The following is an 18,924-nucleotide window of genomic DNA, read 5'->3' on the forward strand; positions in this document are numbered from 1 at the left end:
AAAAACACACACGCACAAACAATCAAATACAATCAAAGCATCCAATCAAGGAGGAGTTGCTACAGAAACATGTTAAAGTGCAGCCTGACCTTTCCTGAAGCCAAGAGCACATGGAGTATTTTGCTTAATATCTGTAGCGCGCCCCCCAAATAGAAAGCCTCACAGGGCGCGGACACAGCCGGGCGGTATATTCACAACTCACAACTAAACCCCTGAACAACAGGGAAATCAGGAACATTCATGAATTCATCAAAATTTCACTAAATCACAGTGTTGAGCTACCGTGGACGGAGGGCTGGGCGATATATCGATATTTAAAATATATAGATATTTCTTCAAACGCGATATGAAACGAGACCATATCGTCAATATCGATATAATTTAATTTGCGTTGAAATTACAGCACGTGTTCCAAATAACACCAGTTTCGAACCGCGCCTGCCGCCTGCTATTTCGTAACTCTGCTTATGTCTCTCCCGCTCTGCCTCCGGCTCACACACACTGACTTACGTCACTTTTTGAAATCGCGAAACATGAGCTGTGATTGAAATAGTTCACTATTCATTGGGTATTTTAAGTGCACTATATTGTGCATGAAATTAACCACTGAGAATTCGAACACCACTACAAAATGGCGAGCAAGTTTCAAGTTCAAGTTTATTTATTATATCCATTTCAACAATATAGAAAATACAGTTGATGTGTTTTGGTATGCTCACATGTAGCAGAAGATGTTATTTCAACGTGGAATTTTGATTGAAATGGTTGATTTATGGTTATGGTTGAAAATGTGATAGTGAATCAACCACTGAAGAATTGAAAGTTGAAAAAATGTCATTGAATCAACATTGAATTATGGTGGGATTTAATGGTTGAATTGCAAACATTAGATCAATGCTTAATCAATGTTGTCAAACGATTAGGCGGGACGCAGGAGGAGTGGCGGGAACTGCTAGGTCAGACCATTAAGATGAGGGGTTTCATATATTTTTAATTATTATATCTTTATTATTATATATTTTTTATTAAACACAATGCTGTGGACAATTGATTGTGATGTTTATTTTAACATGTATCTTAGGTTATGTGTGTAACCTGTAAGAGAAAAAATAAAAATAAGAAACCAAAAAAATATTTCGCCACTTGGAACAGTCCATATCAGTTTCTAGCTGCTACCGTTAAGGTGCGGCCACACCAGACACGTATCTCGCGTACTTTTTACGCGAGATACGCGCGTATAATGTTGCTTGACCATTTTGTGTCAAAAATGGTCGCATACGCACAATACGCGCTATACCTGTCCCTGAGTGACTTCCACCTCCTGCGACATACGTCCACTGACAAGAACATATATACATATTAAGTTGTGTAACCTGACAAGCGGGACAGTCTGTTGTAGTAGTATCACTTAATATTACTGCTAACTGGTGCTACCGCTAACCGGCGCTAACTTTTTTCATAGTAGAACACAACCGATAGCTGAAGCCAAGCAAAATACACACACACATTATTCACTGATCTTACCAGGAACGCCAATATCCTCTGCCACGTCGACCCACGCCCTCTCTGTTTTGTTCCTGTCCCTGTACGACACCATCGTGGTGTCGTACAGGACAGGACGGCCGCACACAGCGACGATGATATTTTGATCCACCTCCATTTCTGTTCGTGTAGTGTCTGTAGTGTTGATCAGCAGAGAAATAGTCCGCCAAGACGTTGAGGTTGCTTAGTAACCAGAGACTCTGTCCATGCAAGTGAACGGAGCGTTCCCTCTTCGTCATAACTATCAAACCAAACATCCTTCACATTCACCGAGCGAACATTATGAAAGTAAAATGCACATTTCTCGCTAGAAATGTTTCCATAAAAGCATTTAATGGCGTAACTATGTTACTATTTCCACACAGAATAAAGAAAGATGTCGGCCGTATGCTTCTGTCCAAGCTCACTACTCTCTGCCAGTGACGTCGGGTCAAGCTCAACGCTGATTGGGCAATACGGCTAATCGTCATGCGTATGAGCTTAAAAAGTTCAATTTTTTGAACTCTTGAAATGTACGCGATATACGCACTATACGCGCGTATAGCACGTAAATATACGCGCCTCATACGCGCAATACGCGCGTACAACGTTGCTTATACGCATATTACGCGTAAAGGTGCGAACACACCAAGCGCGTACCTCGCGTACCATGTACGTGCGTAACGCAGCGAAAATGTTGCTTGACCATTTTGTGTCAAAAATTGTCAGATACGCGCGTACGCATACGCGCGTAGATGAGACCGCCCAAAACTCCCCCCCCCCCCAGCCTGTGGCTGCGCTGGATTTAGGAGTCCGAGGAAGGAAACCCAAACGCCACCGTGTTTGGATGGATGATAGAGCTTGGATCGGGTTAGATTAAATAATCTCGGATATAAATAACAATAATCGGGTTAAATAACTTCACATGGTGTGTCTGGTGTGTTTCCAGCATTCGTAGTGTTGATCAGCAGAGAAATAGTCCGCCAAGACGTTGAGGTTGCTTAGCAATCAGAGACTCTGTCCATGCAAGTGAACGGAGCGTTCACTCTTCGTCATAACTATCAAACCAAACATCCTTCACATTCACCGAGCGAACATTATGAGAGTAAAATGCACATTTCTCGCTAGAAATGTTTCCATAAACGCATTTAATGGCGTAACTATGTTACTATTTCCACTCAGAATAAAGAAAGTTGCCGGCCGTGGCTGCCATGGACATGGCTGCTCTGGAGTCCGAGGTAGGAAACCCAAACGCCGCCGTGTTTGGGTGATAGAGTTTAGATCGGGTTAGATTAAATAATCTCGGATATAAATAACAATAATCGGGTTAAATAACTTCACATGGTGTGTCTGGTGTGTTTCCAGCATTCGTAGTGTTGATCAGCAGATATATAGTCCGCCAAGACGTTGAGGTTGCTTAGTAACCAGAGACTCTGTCCATGCAAGTGAACGGAGCGTTCCCTCTTCGTCATAACTATCAAACCAAACATCCTTCACATTCACCGAGCGAACATTATGAAAGTAAAATGCACAATTCTCGCTAAAAATGTTTCCATAAAAGCATTTAATGGCGTAACTATGTTACTATTTCCACACAGAATAAAGAAAGATGTCGGCCGTATGCTTCTGTCCAAGCTCACTACTCTCTGCCAGTGACGTCGGGTCAAGCTCAACGCTGATTGGCTATTGCGGCGCGTATGAGCGTAAAAAGTCCAATTTTTTTAACTCCTCGCGTACATGTACGCGCGTATATGTACGCGCGTATATGTGCGCGCGTATATATACGCGCGTATATGTACGCGCCTCATACGCCCCTACAGCGAGTAAAATGTTGCTTGGTACGCATGATACGCGTGTACGCACCTCATACGCGCGTAAACCAATGCTTCCCTATGGAAAAATTGCCGATTTTATACGCGTGGTACGCAGGTAACGCGTTTGGTGTGGCCGTACCTTAATACGCGTAATACGCGCGTATACCAATGGTTCCCTATGGAAAAAATGGCGATTTCATACGCGAAGTACGCGAAATACGCGTCTGGTGTGGCCGCACCTTTACGTTACAGAACTCCAGTGCCATTTTGAGTGAACGCTCATACCAACTCCTGCTCGAGGTAAGTTTTAACTGAATTATTTAATTATTTAAGAAGTCAACGATATTGTTGCAAAAGTGCCAGTGTGAAACTCGCGAGGAGGGGAAAATTCCGTATCGTTTCAAAATTCACAGAAAACTTAACGTGTTCAATTAATGGGTCCATAAACAACAGCAACCGTTCAAATTATACCTAGCGTCAACTTCTAACGGCTTATCTCTTTCCCGCTCTGCCTCCGGGGCCTGCCCGTAATTCCGGATATAATATTTTTGGTTTCATAATCACACATGTGGAATTGGCCTATTCGGCATATTGAACCGTCGGCCTAATGTGCCTCCTTTTTGAAAAGTCGGACAAACGAAACAGACCTTTGGACCAATGGGTTCCGTTTTCGGAACATTGAACCGTCGGCATAGTGGCATGTCGATCTAATGGGAAATATTTCGGACCATTGAGACGTCGGAACCATAGACATCTTATATGATAGACGGAGCATCGAATGCTACCGCCTACTGGCGCTGACGAGACGCGGGGCTGCCATCTTGGAGGGGTCATCCGCTCCACTCAGTGTAATCCGTTTGGCTGGAGCAATGAACTGTCAGCGCATTTAATTAATCATACCTCACTGAATACCAATGATTTTCATGCGGTTTTTTATATATTATATTAAATTAAATTATTACATTACATTAACCACTTAATCATCAAATCCCGCCGGCGGGCAAGTTTTCGTTACACCAGCCCTTCCCCCCAACATGCTTGGTCAATTTTCGGCATCATGGTAAATGGTCAGCATTTATATAGCGCTTTATCTGTAACCAGTGGCCACCCAAAGTGCTTTACAATATTGCCACACAATCACCCATTCATACACACATTCATACACCGACAGCGGAGTCAGCCATGCAAGGCGACAGCCAGCTCGTCGGGAGCAGTTAGGGTTAGGTGCCTTGCTCAGGGACACCTCGACACACTCTAGGAGGAGCCGGGGATTGAACTAGCAACCTTGCGGTTACCAGCCAACCCGCTCTACCTCCTGAGCTAGTGCCGCCTCATACAGTTGAGTGTTATAGTCATGTCATACACCGTTGGAAAGCTTAGAATCTCCGGAATGTCAACCATACGGTGGAATAAATATGTTTAGCGAATATAGATCAAGTATATCCTAGTGTCTTTGGTCAAAATAGCACCCCTCAACCTCATCCTCCCTTGGTGCATTCTAACTTTATCGTCGTTGTGGATATCCTTAGCAATGCGTTGATACTTCATGTTCGGTCTTGAAAGTTCATAAGAGTCCGCAGAAATCGAATATCAATATTATTTTAGTCTAATTACATTGTGTATATGCACAAGCCATCTTATACAATGCAGCCGAACAATAGAAAACCGAAACGCTGCAATGTTTTTTAGTAGAAAACTGCGATTCAGGGTTTGAATTCAGCTATTGTCGTCTGATTCATGGAATTCCCCGTGTTTGCCAGGGTCTCACGGTGACATAGAGCACTCACACATGTCTGTAAGACCAATACTTCCTTGTTTACAAGCGTTACAAGCCAATGAGGCGATCACTATCAAAACGGGGCATGTATACTTTGATTGACAGCTACACTTGGTTGAGAAAACAAATGCGCAAGGGGTGTGGTAAACTAGCAGGCTCTTGCCCAGAGTGCGAGTGTGAAGCAAGTGGTTGAATTGCGCGCTTGTGTGTGGTTTTATTTTTATTTACCTTTGTGAGTTTGGTTTAATGAACATTTTGAAAGATGCCTAAACGCCCGGAGAAGAAAGGAGGGGGGGGAGGAGGGAATCATGTAAATAGTTATTTTTGTTTATTATCACATTGTTATTGTAATTTTACTTATTTTTGTTTATTTGTACATAGTTATTCATAGTATTTTTAATATTTCAGAAACAGCTTTTATTGCAACAGTTGTATTTCATTGATTTTCTCTCTTCTCTTTTTCCGGATCCAAGACAAGCAGAATCACATTGCCAGTGCCACCAATTAAATACAGAGGTTTGTACACTGGCGACAGCATCTGAATAATTTCTACGATAATGTCCACTTATTGGGCATCTTGCAAAGCTAAAAGACGCAAAATCAAGAAATTAGTGAGGGACACAGAGCAGGATATTCTCTTTGAATATAATTTATCAGCTGCTAATTCCAGTTTTGAAACAACAAATCCAATCACAACCTCTTCTGAGTGCCAGCTAGGTGGTTTCCCAACAACTGACTTCTCACTAAACAGACCACTAGTCAACAGTGATCAGCAGGATGATATCAACTTGTGCACTGCACAGTCAGATTCAGATTTAGATTGTGAACCAGTGGCTGATGAAATTGAACCTGAAAGTGACAGTGGCAGTGAGGATGATGAGCCTAATGAAGACTTCTTAAAAACAAGCTTAAAATATTGGGCCACATCCTATTCTGTGTCTCTTGTTGCACTGTCCTCTTTGCTCTCCATCTTAAGGGTGTTTCATCCCACCCTTCCCAGAGATGCAAGAACCTTACTTGGAACACAAGCAAGTGTGCCTACCACTAAAATAGAAGGGGGAGAATACTATCATTTTGGGATAGTACAGGGAGTACTTTCACGGTTGCAATGTTTGAGTTTACCGGCAACTCTGACTACTCTTGTATTGCAATTCAATATGGATGGTCTACCCTTATTCAAAAGTTCAAAGCTTCAGTTCTGGCCCATACTTGGGTGTCTGAAATGTGATCACACTAATTCGCCTTTTCTTGTTGGTATCTTTTGTGGTGAAGGCAAGCCAAAGATTCTTTCTCAGTACCTTGAACAATTTGTTGGAGATCTTAAGAATGTACTGAGTAATGGCATTATGTATCTTGACAAGCAGTTCGAAGTTCTGGTTTCCTCTTTTATTTGTGATGCTCCAGCCAGAGCCTTCATTAAACAGACTAAGTCACATAATGGATATGCAGGATGTGACAAGTGTTTTCAAGAGGGAGTATGGCGAAAGAAAATGACATATCCAGAAACCAAAGTGAGGCTAAGGACAGACGTCAGTTTCAAGGATAGGGTTGATGAGGAGCACCACATTGGAACCAGTCCTTTATCTGGGGTGGTTAATATAGTGTCCATGTTTCCGATAGACTATATGCATCTCAGCTGTCTCGGGGTAACTCGAAAACTTTTGAATATGTGGTTAAAGGGGAAGAAGACAACAAGGCTTCCGTCACAAACTGTAGGGACAATTTCTGAGAAACTCCTTAAGCTGCGCTCCCACATGCCCTGTGAATTTAATCGAAAACCAAGGGCACTAGCTGAACTGGATCGTTGGAAAGCCACTGAGTTACGTTCATTTATGCTTTATTGGGGCCCAATTGTTTTGAAGGACTGTGTTCCAAGTGACATATATGACAATTTTATGTCGTTTTCCGTCACCATGTATTTACTGCTTTCCCCAGGTATTTCTGAGGAAATGCTATCTTTTGCAGAGAGGTTAATGGTGTCTTTTGTTCAGCACTATGGGCAGTTATACGGAACGGATGAAATTGTTTACAATGTACACCAGCACATTCATTTGGCTGAGGAATACAAGAACTTTGGCTCTCTTGATAGTATTTCAGGATTCCCCTTTGAAAACTATCTGGGACAAATTAAAAGACTTGTGCGCAAACCACACCAGCCTCTACAGCAAATAGTTAAAAGGTTATCGGAAATTCCATATATTGAGGCACCACATCCCAAAAATGAACCAATATTACACAAACTCCACACTGATGGTCCTTTACCCCACCAGTTCACATCCTCTCAACAGTACAAGAAGGTATCCACTGATCAGTTTACTTTATCAACAAAGGTGGGAGACAATTGTATTGAAGTGGGAGATTGCTTTGCGTTAGTGGTGAATATTCTGAAGTCAGATAATGATGTTTATATCATTTACAGAAGATTCGGAAACAAACAGCCATACTATATGTACCCCTGTGATTCAACTTACATTGGAACACACAAGGTCAGTAGGCTTGAAGAAAACACAGGGATAGGCAAACTAAGCTGTATCAAGCGAAAATGTCTTCTTTGCCCAGACGGAGATGGTGGCATAACAATACCACTGCTTCATCATGGAATGATGCATTCATAGGGGTTCTCAAGGCAGGGGAAGGGGGGGGGGGGGGTTAACTAGTTCCATTTAGTTTAGTTAATTTAGTTCCTTTTTATATAGTTGTTAGGGGAGATGGAGTAGGGTAATTCTTCTTATTTTTTCTTTAAAGATGGATCAGGTGCTGTACTCAGTGGTACAATTCTCTAATGGTGGCACGGCCATAGTTCTGCAGAGCTGGCTGAGAGAGAACACATTGTTATGGCCACCCAAAAAAATCCCAATTGCAAAAGCTCTTCAACACAAGATGGAGCCAGATATCACATGGGTCACCTACAATGATGTCCGCCAACTGATTACATGTCGTGAGTATAGTGCAACCCATATGAAAATGTATGGAAAAACTTGTAGGATACACACTACAATTTACTCTTGAAAGTGTCTCATTTTTCATTTCTGTCATACATAATGTACATACATTTAGGTATGGTATAAGATGTATAGGTTTTGCAAGAGCCAAAATGTATGTATATGATGTATGCTAGATGTATGACAAATGTGTGACAGAAATGAGAAATGGGCTTGCTGACTGGAAACTTCTCAAGTACTAGTGACTTGAGTTTTAAGAGCTAGCTGAGAAAATGCTGTTGCTTTCTTCTGCATTCTCCAGAAACGTATGAAGAAGCTAGAAGAGGTGAACATAAGTACAACTCGACCATGTGTGCAACAACTGAAATTGAATCCGAGGAGGAAAAAGAAGGTCGAGAAAAAAGAAAAACAAAGTAAGTGATGTGCACTGAAAGTTACTTCTGTCCCCTCATAATTGAACTAGTTATCTATTATTATTTATTATAATTAATAACAAGGAGGTCACAGCAGCATTATTTTATCTTGACTTTGGCTTGATATAAAATGGACTGAATTTTTTAATTGATTATTTTTATTCAGGCAAAATCCACTGTATAGGGACTCGGACTCTGATGAGCCATCTGGTGAACCGAAGAAACCACGTCTTTCACGCCCGCCTGCTGTGAGAGTTCCAGCAGCATGGTCCTCACACCTGGCAAGAAATGGTAAGACACATGTATTGTATGCCCCTTTTGCAGATATGTTTGCAGGGCCCAGTGCGCGATTTCACCATGGTAAGCTCTCAAATAATGGTCAGTAGTCACATAAACCTCTGTATGTCTTTTGTAAAATAATTTCATTCACTGACTTTTACATTTCTTATTATGTGATTCAGAAACGATGGCAGCATCCACCAGCGGCACTGGGCTGTACCACCAGCTGCAGGTCCCACAGAGAGAGGGTATGATGTCATACTTCCAGCAACACTTTTAGTACAGCCGTGGACACAGAACTCCACAATGAAACTGACATATTAGCATGACATAAAATTACTTTCTTTGTTATGACCTCCCCCTCTCAAAGTTTTGTTGATGCTTCCAAATATACAAATTAATATCTTTGTTTTTGCAGGTACCAGTACATCACCATATGGTTCCATGCACACCCCATTTCGTGACCCACAATATGCACAAAACGGTAATGGTTATTTGGTCTTGTTGTAATACCACCGGAAAGGATTTCTGTGTATGTCTTTATAGTACAGAAATGCATTAAATTAACATACTGTAAATTACTTGTATTTATAGATGTGACCATGCAAGGTGACAACGGGCAGCTTTTGAAAGGCAAGTCTATTAGAAAATGTTGTGCTATGTAGCCACAGAAGTATTTTGCACATTTTTATCTCATGACAATTTGTTTGACAATTTGTTTTTATCCTTGTTTAAGACCTTGCCATCCAAAAGATGACAAAAATGCTTGCCGAAGTGCTGGTGGTTGTCAATGAACTGTCAAGGGATGTGCAGTTCATCAAGGGTGAATTGGCAGAGGCTAGAATGACCCCATCTTGTGGCCCAGGGCCAGCCACAAGCCAGGAAATGTTCCCCATCCAGCTGCCGATCACCAACGAAGAAGACTTCAATGAGGCCGAAACGTTGTTGGGAACTGAGCCAGTCCGACAAAAGATGGTAATTTGTTTGATAAACTGAGCTGCATAATGAGACATTCTCCATATTAGGCGGGGCCTTACCGGGCTTTACTGGGCCTTACCGCGCACCCCACCTCCCCCCCCTTAATCCAACAAAAACAACTTTTTTTGAAAGGTCTGACCATGCTGAACATTGATCAGAATGGTAAGTAAGGGATAATGTAAAGAACGCCAGTCATTATCGGGATTTGCCTTGTGAATCAAGTAGAAAGACTTTACATTTTGGTCTCTACTATTTAGGGAAAGCCAATATACCTCTCAAACCATAAATTTTCTGAAAGCTTGTGTCCTCTAGAAGTAATTAAACATGCAAAGACAGATGTCACACCTGCCCCTAGCTCATGGAGTCATGTTCCTGTAATGCATTTCCAATGTATTCCAATGAAACATGTAGTGCAACCCAACATTTTCACTGTTAACATTTTTTATCCATGTTCTGCATGGTCGGACCTTTAACACCGGTGTTCCAATTGAGTCACATCAACAGGCAAACTGGCATTGTATTTAAATCCATTTTTCCTCTCATCTCAATAGATTGCCCGCTTGGCCTTGGTGGGAGGCACTAGCTCCACATGTATGGTAAGGAGGATGCTTACAACGGTTTTGACCAACGGCCTGGCCTGCAAGTTCAATTGGGCAGGAAAAACCTGCACACAAAGGGATGCCAAGCAGCCCTTCAAAGACACAGCCCTGCAAGACTGCATGTTTGGTGAGTTTATCTAAATATTCCTTGTGCTGTTTTGACACAGTAACAGTAATCTGCATTTAAGGCCAAACAAAAGCATTTTCGGTCTCTACACATCGTAAGTGTAACTGGACTGTTGACATTTCAACTGCATTAGCACTATTGCACTTTGGGTTATTATTTTTATACTGCCCGGCCACCTGAGCAAAAGGTATTGGGCGATTACTGCATGGAACATTATCTTTCAGCTGGCAACAACTTATTTAAACCCAACTGATGCAATGAGTATCTTCTCATTCGTTAAACAACCATTTTGTATTCATGTCTTTCAGTTGCTTCTCGGCAGTGTGACCGCAAACTCACACAGCAGGCCTTCAGCGACATTGTGAAAAATTGGCTACGTTACGCCCCTTGGCGTGCAGGAGGCATCAACAAAAAGTAGATGTAGGTGAATTTGATATTCCTAATATTCCTAAAAAGCTGTTGCATAAGTTGCTCTGCAAAGCTTTTCATCATGAGTCTTGACATGTTGTCTCTGCTTCTCTCCCACAGTGTCCTCTTCATATGGGCTATGGCCCTTGTTGGTCGGTGATTACACATGTGATTACACTAATTCGCCTTTTCTTGTTGGTATCTTTTGTGGTGAAGGCAAGCCAAAGATTCTTTCAGTACCTTCAACAATTTGATTATTTAATTTTTTTTTTCTAATAAATGTTTTTATCACTAAAATCTAAATGAATCCAAAATGTGTCTGTTGTTATTATACAGTTAGTCCTATTGTTGGCGGCATAGTCTTACTGCTAAATAGAGTGTATTTCAATGGAGGTTGATGTTGATTGTTCTGCAAGCTAAAATGGCCATCACTCATTGTAATAGTTATATATGTATTATACTCATTCATTCATATAAATTAATATTTAGTATACATTTTAGATAATGGTTGAACCAATATTGATTCAGTAACTGAATCAACTGAAATCTAAATGTAGATTCTCATTTAGATGATGGTTGATTCAACATTGATTAAGTAACATTATTTCAACTTAAAATCAACTGAAATTTAAATTTAGATTCTCATTTAGATGATGGTTTATTCAACATTGATTAAGTGACATTATTTCAACATTAAATCCACTGAAATTTAAACGTTGATTCTCATTTAGATGATGGTTGAATCACCATTGATTCAACATCGATATGGTTGAAGATCCAATGTTGATTCAACGAAAGGTAGAGGGGACACTTTCAACATCGTTTCAATGTCAGGCTTCAACGTAGTTTCAACATTTCTGCCAAACCATATTTAAACATTGATTCAACTGAATTTTGCTATCTGGGACAGCAACATAACAACACAACATAACAAGACAAAAAGCCAAAAACGGCACATAAACAGCACCCTATATAGTGCACTATATGCGTGATAGGGAACGATTGCGAACACAGCTATGGAGTCCGCCTGCACAAGCGGCACCGAGGAGCTTGTTTGCAAGCGAAAGACCAACGGCTCCATCGTAGGGAAATGGTTTGGATATAAGGTGTCTGACGAATTACAAAATCACGTAATTTGTAGAGAGTGCTTAAAAACTGTCGCAACCAAAGGGTTGCAATTCTGTGCATAATATTCGGGGGTGTACACAGCTTGTCTTTTGGCCGTGATATTATATATTATAATGTTCTCAAATACGAGGCGCAGGCATTGTCTAGTCCACGGTTTATTCAACCATCAAACTATTCAATTCTGAACGGTAGGATTAGTAATTGTAAATCGAAACGGTAGGTAGGTATAGTAATAACGGTAACTCCACAGTAACTTCAAGGTTTCTCACTCCGCAAGACCCAAACATAAAACCTTAAGTAACCTAGCAACGCCCCCCCCACGCAGTCGTTACGATTCATAATATTTCGGAGGCGCACAAAGCTTTTGGCCGTGATGTTATATATTCTAATGTTCTCAAATACGAGGCGGAGGCAGTGTCTAGTCCACGGTTTATTCAACCATCAAACTGTATTCAATTCCGAACGGTAGAAATAGAAATGGCAAATCTGCTCGCGGAGCACGCCGACAAATATCGACATTTATCTTACATCGATATTCTGCTTGAAGACATCGAGATATGACTTTTGGTCCATATCGCCCAGCCCTACGTGGACGTCAGCGTATCCCGGGGATGACTTCCTGAATCCAAAGCTCGACACAGAGGAGGTCGAGGAGGCAGCAGCCGCTGAGGGCTAGCGTTGGGACAAAATATCTATACGCGATATATCGTCCCCCTCTTCATGCGACACGAGAATCGATTTACCGCCGCCAAATATCGATGTAATGCTTATATATTGGTTTTTAATTTATGTATATATGTTTTTACATTTATTTTGCATTTTTATGCTTTATTCCTGAAGAGTTAGAGGAAATATCGCTCCAAATATTGATATTTTAATTAATAAAGTAAGGCGCTCTAACCAGATTTCCCTCCTCCTCGAGGTGGCGCTCAACACATCAATGAGGAAAACTTGGATTGAAGTTAACTAATTTTACAAAAAGACAAATTGTCGGTATCTCAGGCCATATATTGTGTATCGTATTGTATCGTAAGGTACCCTGTGATTCCAACCCTTTCTGAGGAAGCCTCAACTACTTCTGTGTGGTGAATATGATCTTACTGACTAGCAACAAGCTATCAGGTTATTGACTAGCAAAGAGCTAATTATAAGCTTATTGACTAGCAACAAGCTTACTATGAGCTAACTGACTAGCAACAAGCTAACATTGAGCGACCTGGTGTAACGGCCTAGCAGCGAGCTAACTGTGGGCTAACAGACTAGCAGCGAGCTAACTGTGGGCTAACCAATCAAATTGTAATCCGGAGCCCCAATCCAGAGCCCCACGCTTCCTCAACCACCTCTGAGTGGGGCTCTGGATCCCGGTCGGTGTTGTGGTAAGATGTATGCCGAGCACACGCGTGGTTCACCAGGTATGGAAGCATATATGTAGCAAAATTCAAATGGCAATGCAATTTGCAATTTTGCAATTCAATAAGTCATTACATTATGCAATTGACAATTCATTATACAATTTAATAATGTAATTTGCAAATACGTTATTCAAAGTGTATTTTAATATGCAAAGTGACAATGAAATCCTCAATAAAATTCGCAAAAGTTCGCCACGCTCTGTGTGTTCCGAAATTCAAATTACATTTCAATCTGCAAAACACTTTGCAAAAGATTTTGCAAAACGTTCTGCAAAACGTTTTGCAAAACGTATCAGCCAATCACGTCTGGGCGGGAACTACGTAATTTCCTCGTCAGACCAGCTGATCATCCACGACCTAGCACTTGGCACTTTCTTTTCTATGCCTAGCATTGTGCCAGGTTTGAATGGGTTGATAGTATAACATCAAAATGGCGGGAAAGAAGGTCGCCAAGCTGCTGTGGGAGGCCGCTGCAGCTCTAGATGAACAGCGGGATGCAGGGTCCGAAACAGCGAGATCAACCCTGGCCCACATCCCTTGAACATTAACTTTCAGGCTAATTTAGCCCCGCAACAGGCTCAGTTGGCCCACTCTCACTGGCTAACTCAGCCGTGGCCAGTAGCCGTGACCATCCATCAGCCGTGGTTTCACTCATACCTGTCACACAGAGAACAATGCACTGTGGTGGGCGGGGCCAGTTCGGCTTATATTGGTTGTCCAGTAGGAGTACCCCAAGGGTCCAGACTGGGGCCCATTTTATTTTCATTATATATTAATGATTGACCGGAATACTGTTTACATGTCGATTTCCAGCTTTACGCAGACGACATTGTAACTTTTACTAAAGCAAAAAATCCTGAGGAGGTGGCACGTGTGCTCTCAGCAGCTCTTACACACATACAAACATGGCTCAATAGATCGTGTCTTATCTTAAATGCAAATGTTGGTTTATACTTCTTAAAGAAACCTTCTACTACTACTTATACTACTGCTTTCTCAATCTGGGGTGTTCTTGAGCACAGAAGAGTTGGAAGTTGTTAATGAGTTTAAATACCTAGGTGTGATAATAGACTCCAGACTCTCTCTCAAAAACCTTGTTAAAATGATATCCAAAAAAAAATATCAATCTTTGTCATTTTAAGCAAATCAAAGGATCTCTGTCAGATGCAGCTGCACTGATGTTTCTGCACTCAATGATACTTTAATGTCAGAACTACTGCATCACCAGCTGGTCTTTGTCGGGTTGTACTATCCTAAAACCAGTTGAGCTTCTGTACAAAAAGGCACTCAAAACTCTAGATAAAAAAACCTTTCTCTTATCATCATTGCAGCATCTAAGAGAAATATAACTTACTGAGTTTTGATAATTTTTGTAAATTTTCCTCTATATGCTTAATTTATAAAGTACTATATGGCCTGGCGCCACCCCCACTGCAAGACCCTGTTGTAAACAGGGACTGTGAGGTTACTTTGTGAAAAACCTCCTTCAGCCATAATGCACTATCCATTAAAGGTAGTGCATTATGGAACACACTACCTCCTATAAGGGAATGTCCCTCAAGAGCAAAGTAAAGGTCTGGCTTAGAGCCAACCAAACGTACAACCACCTCTAACTGTATGCTATACCGTATTAGCCCGGTAGAGCATACTAATGAATTGTGTCTCCGTTTTAACACATACAAATGTTTTTCTTTCCTTCTGCTTCTCCCTGTTTTATATAGCAAATTTTACTATTGTAGGCCTATATCGTTTTTGTCATTTGTACTGTAACATCAACCTGCCTAATGGAATACAGGTGGAAATTAGCCCCCAGGCTACAATCTGGCACATTTACGTGTACTGCTGTACATGTTTATTAATGTGCATTGACCTGAAATAAAATAAATAAATAAAGTTAGGGTTAGTGTTGTGCATACCTCACACTGGGCCCGCAGCCCCGTCTCCTGCAATCGCGACCAGATGCTCTGGATGCGCCCGGCGTGCTCCGGGTGGCTGTTGGTGTTCCCACACATGCATTGGTGCTTCTGCATCAGGGAGTCGTAGACCAGGCCTGGACACACACAGGCAGACAGAAACACACAACCAGACAGACAGATGCACATAGACAGACACACACACACACACACACACACACACACACACACACACACACACACACACACACACACACACACACACACACACACACACAGACAAACACCCACAGAAAATACGACAGACACACACACAGGCAGAGGCACATAGATCTTAATTTATCCTATTCGATTTATTCGTATTCTTTCTCCTCTGGATTAAAACCCTACTGCCTTGTTGTCAGAGCATCTCGCAAACTAATCACAATCACCCTCATCTCCTTCATCTATAATATTAACACCATTATTACATTTATATCATTATAACTGACCTGTAGTGAAGTGAGTTTTGGCGGGCGGGTCCAGGGGCGCGACACTGAGGGGGAAGGAGGGGGCGGAGGCAGGAGATGATTGGGCGCGGGAGAGGGGGCGGTGCCCGGGGAAGGTGATTGACAGGCCGGCAGCCTCCATGGACGCCTGGTAGTTCCTCAGCTGGTGAATCCTCTGCTGCTCCAATAGGAGGGCCTGCTGCTCACACGCACATGCACACACGTTTGCACGCACGCACACACACGCCCACGCACACACGCCCGCCCACACACGAGACAAGAACACGATGAAAATGATGAAAGGTTAGTCTCCACATCTCATTCAGGTCTAGTCATCCCACTGCCACCTCCTAGCTGAACCGCCATGAGAGGGCAGCCAAACCGCACTTTATAATCCTCTTTCCACGTCAGGTACACTACCCCGCTCCCCCTTCACCTCTCCCTCTGTCCCCTCTGCCCTCTTCTCCCACCTTCACCTCTCCCTTTGTCCCCTCTGCCCTCTTTTCTCCCCCCTTCACCTCTCCCTCTGTCCCCTCTGTCCTCTTCTCCTTCCCCCTTCACCTCTCCCTCTGTCCCCTCTGCCCTCTTCTCCAGCCATCACCTCTCCCTCTTTCCCCTCTGCCCTCTTCTCCTCCAACCTTCACCTCTCTCCTCCCCCTTTCTCCCCCCTTCACCTCTCCCTCTGTCCCCCCTGCCCTCTTCTCCTCCAACCTTCACCTCTCTCCTCCCCCCTTCACCTCTCCCCCTCTCTCCTCTCCCCTCTTTTCTTCACCCCTTCACCTCTCACCTCTTATCCTCCCCTCTCCCATCTCTCCCCCACTTCTCCTCCCCCCTTCACCTCTCCCCTCTCACCCCCCCCTCCCCCAGCTACCTGTCTGAAGAGCAGCTCATGGTCCGACTGCCTCTCCATGTCCCAGGGCCCCTCCTCCAAGAGCTCCTGGGGGTCGGGGGGCTCCTGTTTGACGCTGACCCCGGCGGGGAGGGCTCCCCCCTCGGTGTCCTGCTGCTCCCTCAGCTCCTCCTCTGTCTCCTCTGGGTGGCTCTGGTGCTGCCGGACCACGCCCGCCTCGCACGGCTTACCCATCATCTGCCGGAGATACAGGGGTAGGGGTTAGGTCGTCGCTAGTCCGTTAGCTCATCGTAAGCTTACTGCGAGTCAGTTAGATCACAGCTGGCTTGTCGCTGGACATTTAGCTCATCGTAAGCTTACTGCAAGTCGGTTAGATCATAGCTGGCTCAATGTGAGTCTGTAGCCCACTATTAGCTTGCTGCCAGCCTGTTAGCCCATGGTAAGCTTGCTTCCAGCCCGTCGCATCAGAATTATAGAGTTTGCCCAATGTTAGCTTGCTGCTAGTCATTAAGCTCATAGTAAGCTTACTGTGAGTTGGTAACATCAAAGCTGGCTCACTACTAGTCTGTTAGCACACGGTTAGCTCGCAGCCAGCCCGTCGCATTAGAGTTAGACCAGGTCGCATAATGTCAGCTTGTTGCTGTTCAGTAAGGTTGTCGTAAGTAAATTCCTCATTAGTTAGGTATAAGTTTGGTATGTCCACTAGCTTATTACTCGTTAGTGCGCTCATAGTTATCTTGCTGCTAATGGGTTAGTTAAAATGTAGCTCATTGCTAGTCAGAGCAAGAAATATCCCATTGCTCGAACTGTTGCTTGCTGGATAGAAACATATCTATCATCATGTTATCAAAAGCAAGCAGCATTTGGTGTAGGAAACTACTGCGTTTAAGTTCCAGAGTTCCTCTGATCTCCTAGCCATCGTGTTTCATGTACTGGCACCAGAACATGGTGTCTAAGTGTGTGTGTGTCTGTGCGTGTGTGAGACCATATGTATTTGTGTGTCTCTATTTGAACTGAATGGTATAATGAGGTTCTCCAGCCTCATAACAGAGCTGCGTGGTCTGGGAGAGGTTCATCAACTATTGACCACAGAGCTTCAGTGCGTTTCCCACCAAAGGGGCCACTTCCAACTTTCAACACTTCTCGGTAGTAAGCCGGGCGCTAGGCAACGGATAAAGTGAATGGAGCCGCAGCTGGCAACCCACTTCCTCCTGTGGCCATATAAGGCAGGGGCTTCCAACACGTTGCCATGGCAGCACAAGTCGTAGGGAAAACGACCAAGCAAGCAACATCCTGTGACACAGGAAGACACGGAGGTGGGAAAATAACAAACGGTCTTTGCTGACACACACACACACACACACACACACACAGACACACAGACACACACACACACACACACACACACACACACAGCCACACGCAGATTCACACACAAACACACACACACACACACGCGCGCGCGCTCTGACCCCCACCCGCCCCACCTTGTTGAGGTGGAGTTGCTGGTGCTGGAATTGCTGCTTATGTTTCTCCAGGAACTGCTGGTGCTGCTGTTGCACCACCAGCTGCTGCAGGGCCAGCACCTGGGCGTGGCTGGGGGCGTGGTTGGAAGGGGCCCCGCTGCCCTGGGGCAGGGGCGCCGACTGGGTCCGCCCCAGGGGCCGGTGCTGCCGCTGGAGCTTAGACATCGAGGCCGCCGCCGACGGGATGGAGAGACCTAGAGGGGGTGGGGGAGAGGGAGGGAGAGGAAAGGTGGAGCGGGAGGAGGGAGAGGAGGAGGAGGGGGGGAGGAAGGGAGGAGGGGGAAAGAGTGTGAGGTGGAGATGGGAGAGAGGGACGGAGGGGAGGAGGGAGAGGAAAGGAGGAGGAGGGAGAGGAGGAGGAGGAGGGGGAGGAAGGAAGGAGGGGGAAAGGGTGTGAGGTGGAGATGGGAGAGAGGGAGAGGTGGACGGAAGTGGAGATAGGAGACAGGCAGTTTAATTGATTTCAACCCAATGAAAGGTGGTGGTGTTATGTAAACGGTGTTTCAGAACTTCCTTAACGGGGCCCTTACCCTACAGTCAGCCAACGTTAAGAACAACACAGTACTCACTCACCCACTACGCTACACAACACAAAGAACACTTCAGCACAGAACCATCACAGCAAAATGAAAGGCTCATCCCAATGGATGAGTTGGGATTGTCACGTGCACTCACGTACAACACACACACACACACACACACACACACACACAGTTCACCAGTCCAAAAATAGCCCAGGCGCTGTGATT

At 43.8% G+C, this 18,924-nt stretch overlaps 2 protein-coding genes across 5 annotated transcripts in view; one reads left to right on the forward strand and one right to left on the reverse strand.

Moving 5' to 3' along the window:
• The window catches only part of LOC132455142 (histone deacetylase 4-like), a 181,008-nt gene that overhangs the window by 16,375 nt on the left and 145,709 nt on the right, over positions 1-18,924 (reverse strand). For all 4 annotated transcript variants that reach the window (XM_060048870.1, XM_060048873.1, XM_060048872.1 and 1 more), the window contains 4 exons: positions 18,137-18,369; positions 16,671-16,886; positions 15,803-15,998; positions 15,315-15,448 (listed from right to left, as the gene is read on the reverse strand). In XM_060048870.1, coding sequence (XP_059904853.1) covers positions 15,315-15,448; positions 15,803-15,998; positions 16,671-16,886; positions 18,137-18,369 — 779 coding nt within the window. The remainder of the gene's footprint in view (positions 1-15,314; positions 15,449-15,802; positions 15,999-16,670; positions 16,887-18,136; positions 18,370-18,924) is intronic.
• LOC132455155 (uncharacterized) lies at positions 9,034-11,299 on the forward strand. Its single transcript, XM_060048903.1, has 6 exons — positions 9,034-9,230; positions 9,341-9,379; positions 9,483-9,721; positions 10,276-10,450; positions 10,759-10,864; positions 10,979-11,299. The coding sequence occupies exons 1-6, from the start codon at positions 9,125-9,127 to the stop codon at positions 11,016-11,018; spliced, it is 705 nt and encodes a 234-aa protein (XP_059904886.1). The 5' UTR covers positions 9,034-9,124; the 3' UTR covers positions 11,019-11,299.

This window comes from Gadus macrocephalus, chromosome 4 (genome assembly GCF_031168955.1).
Source record: "Gadus macrocephalus chromosome 4, ASM3116895v1".
Classification (NCBI taxonomy): Eukaryota; Metazoa; Chordata; class Actinopteri; order Gadiformes; family Gadidae; genus Gadus; species Gadus macrocephalus.

Excerpts from the sequence above, each read along its gene's own strand:
- LOC132455155 (XM_060048903.1), top strand. The coding sequence starts at position 9,125 with ATGCTTCCAAATATACAAATTAATATCTTTGTTTTTGCAGGTACCAGT. Across the intron at positions 9,380-9,482 it reads CAACGGGCAGCTTTTGAAAG|ACCTTGCCATCCAAAAGATG; the intron begins GCAAGTCTATTA and ends TCCTTGTTTAAG. Across the intron at positions 10,451-10,758 it reads CCTGCAAGACTGCATGTTTG|TTGCTTCTCGGCAGTGTGAC; the intron begins GTGAGTTTATCT and ends CATGTCTTTCAG.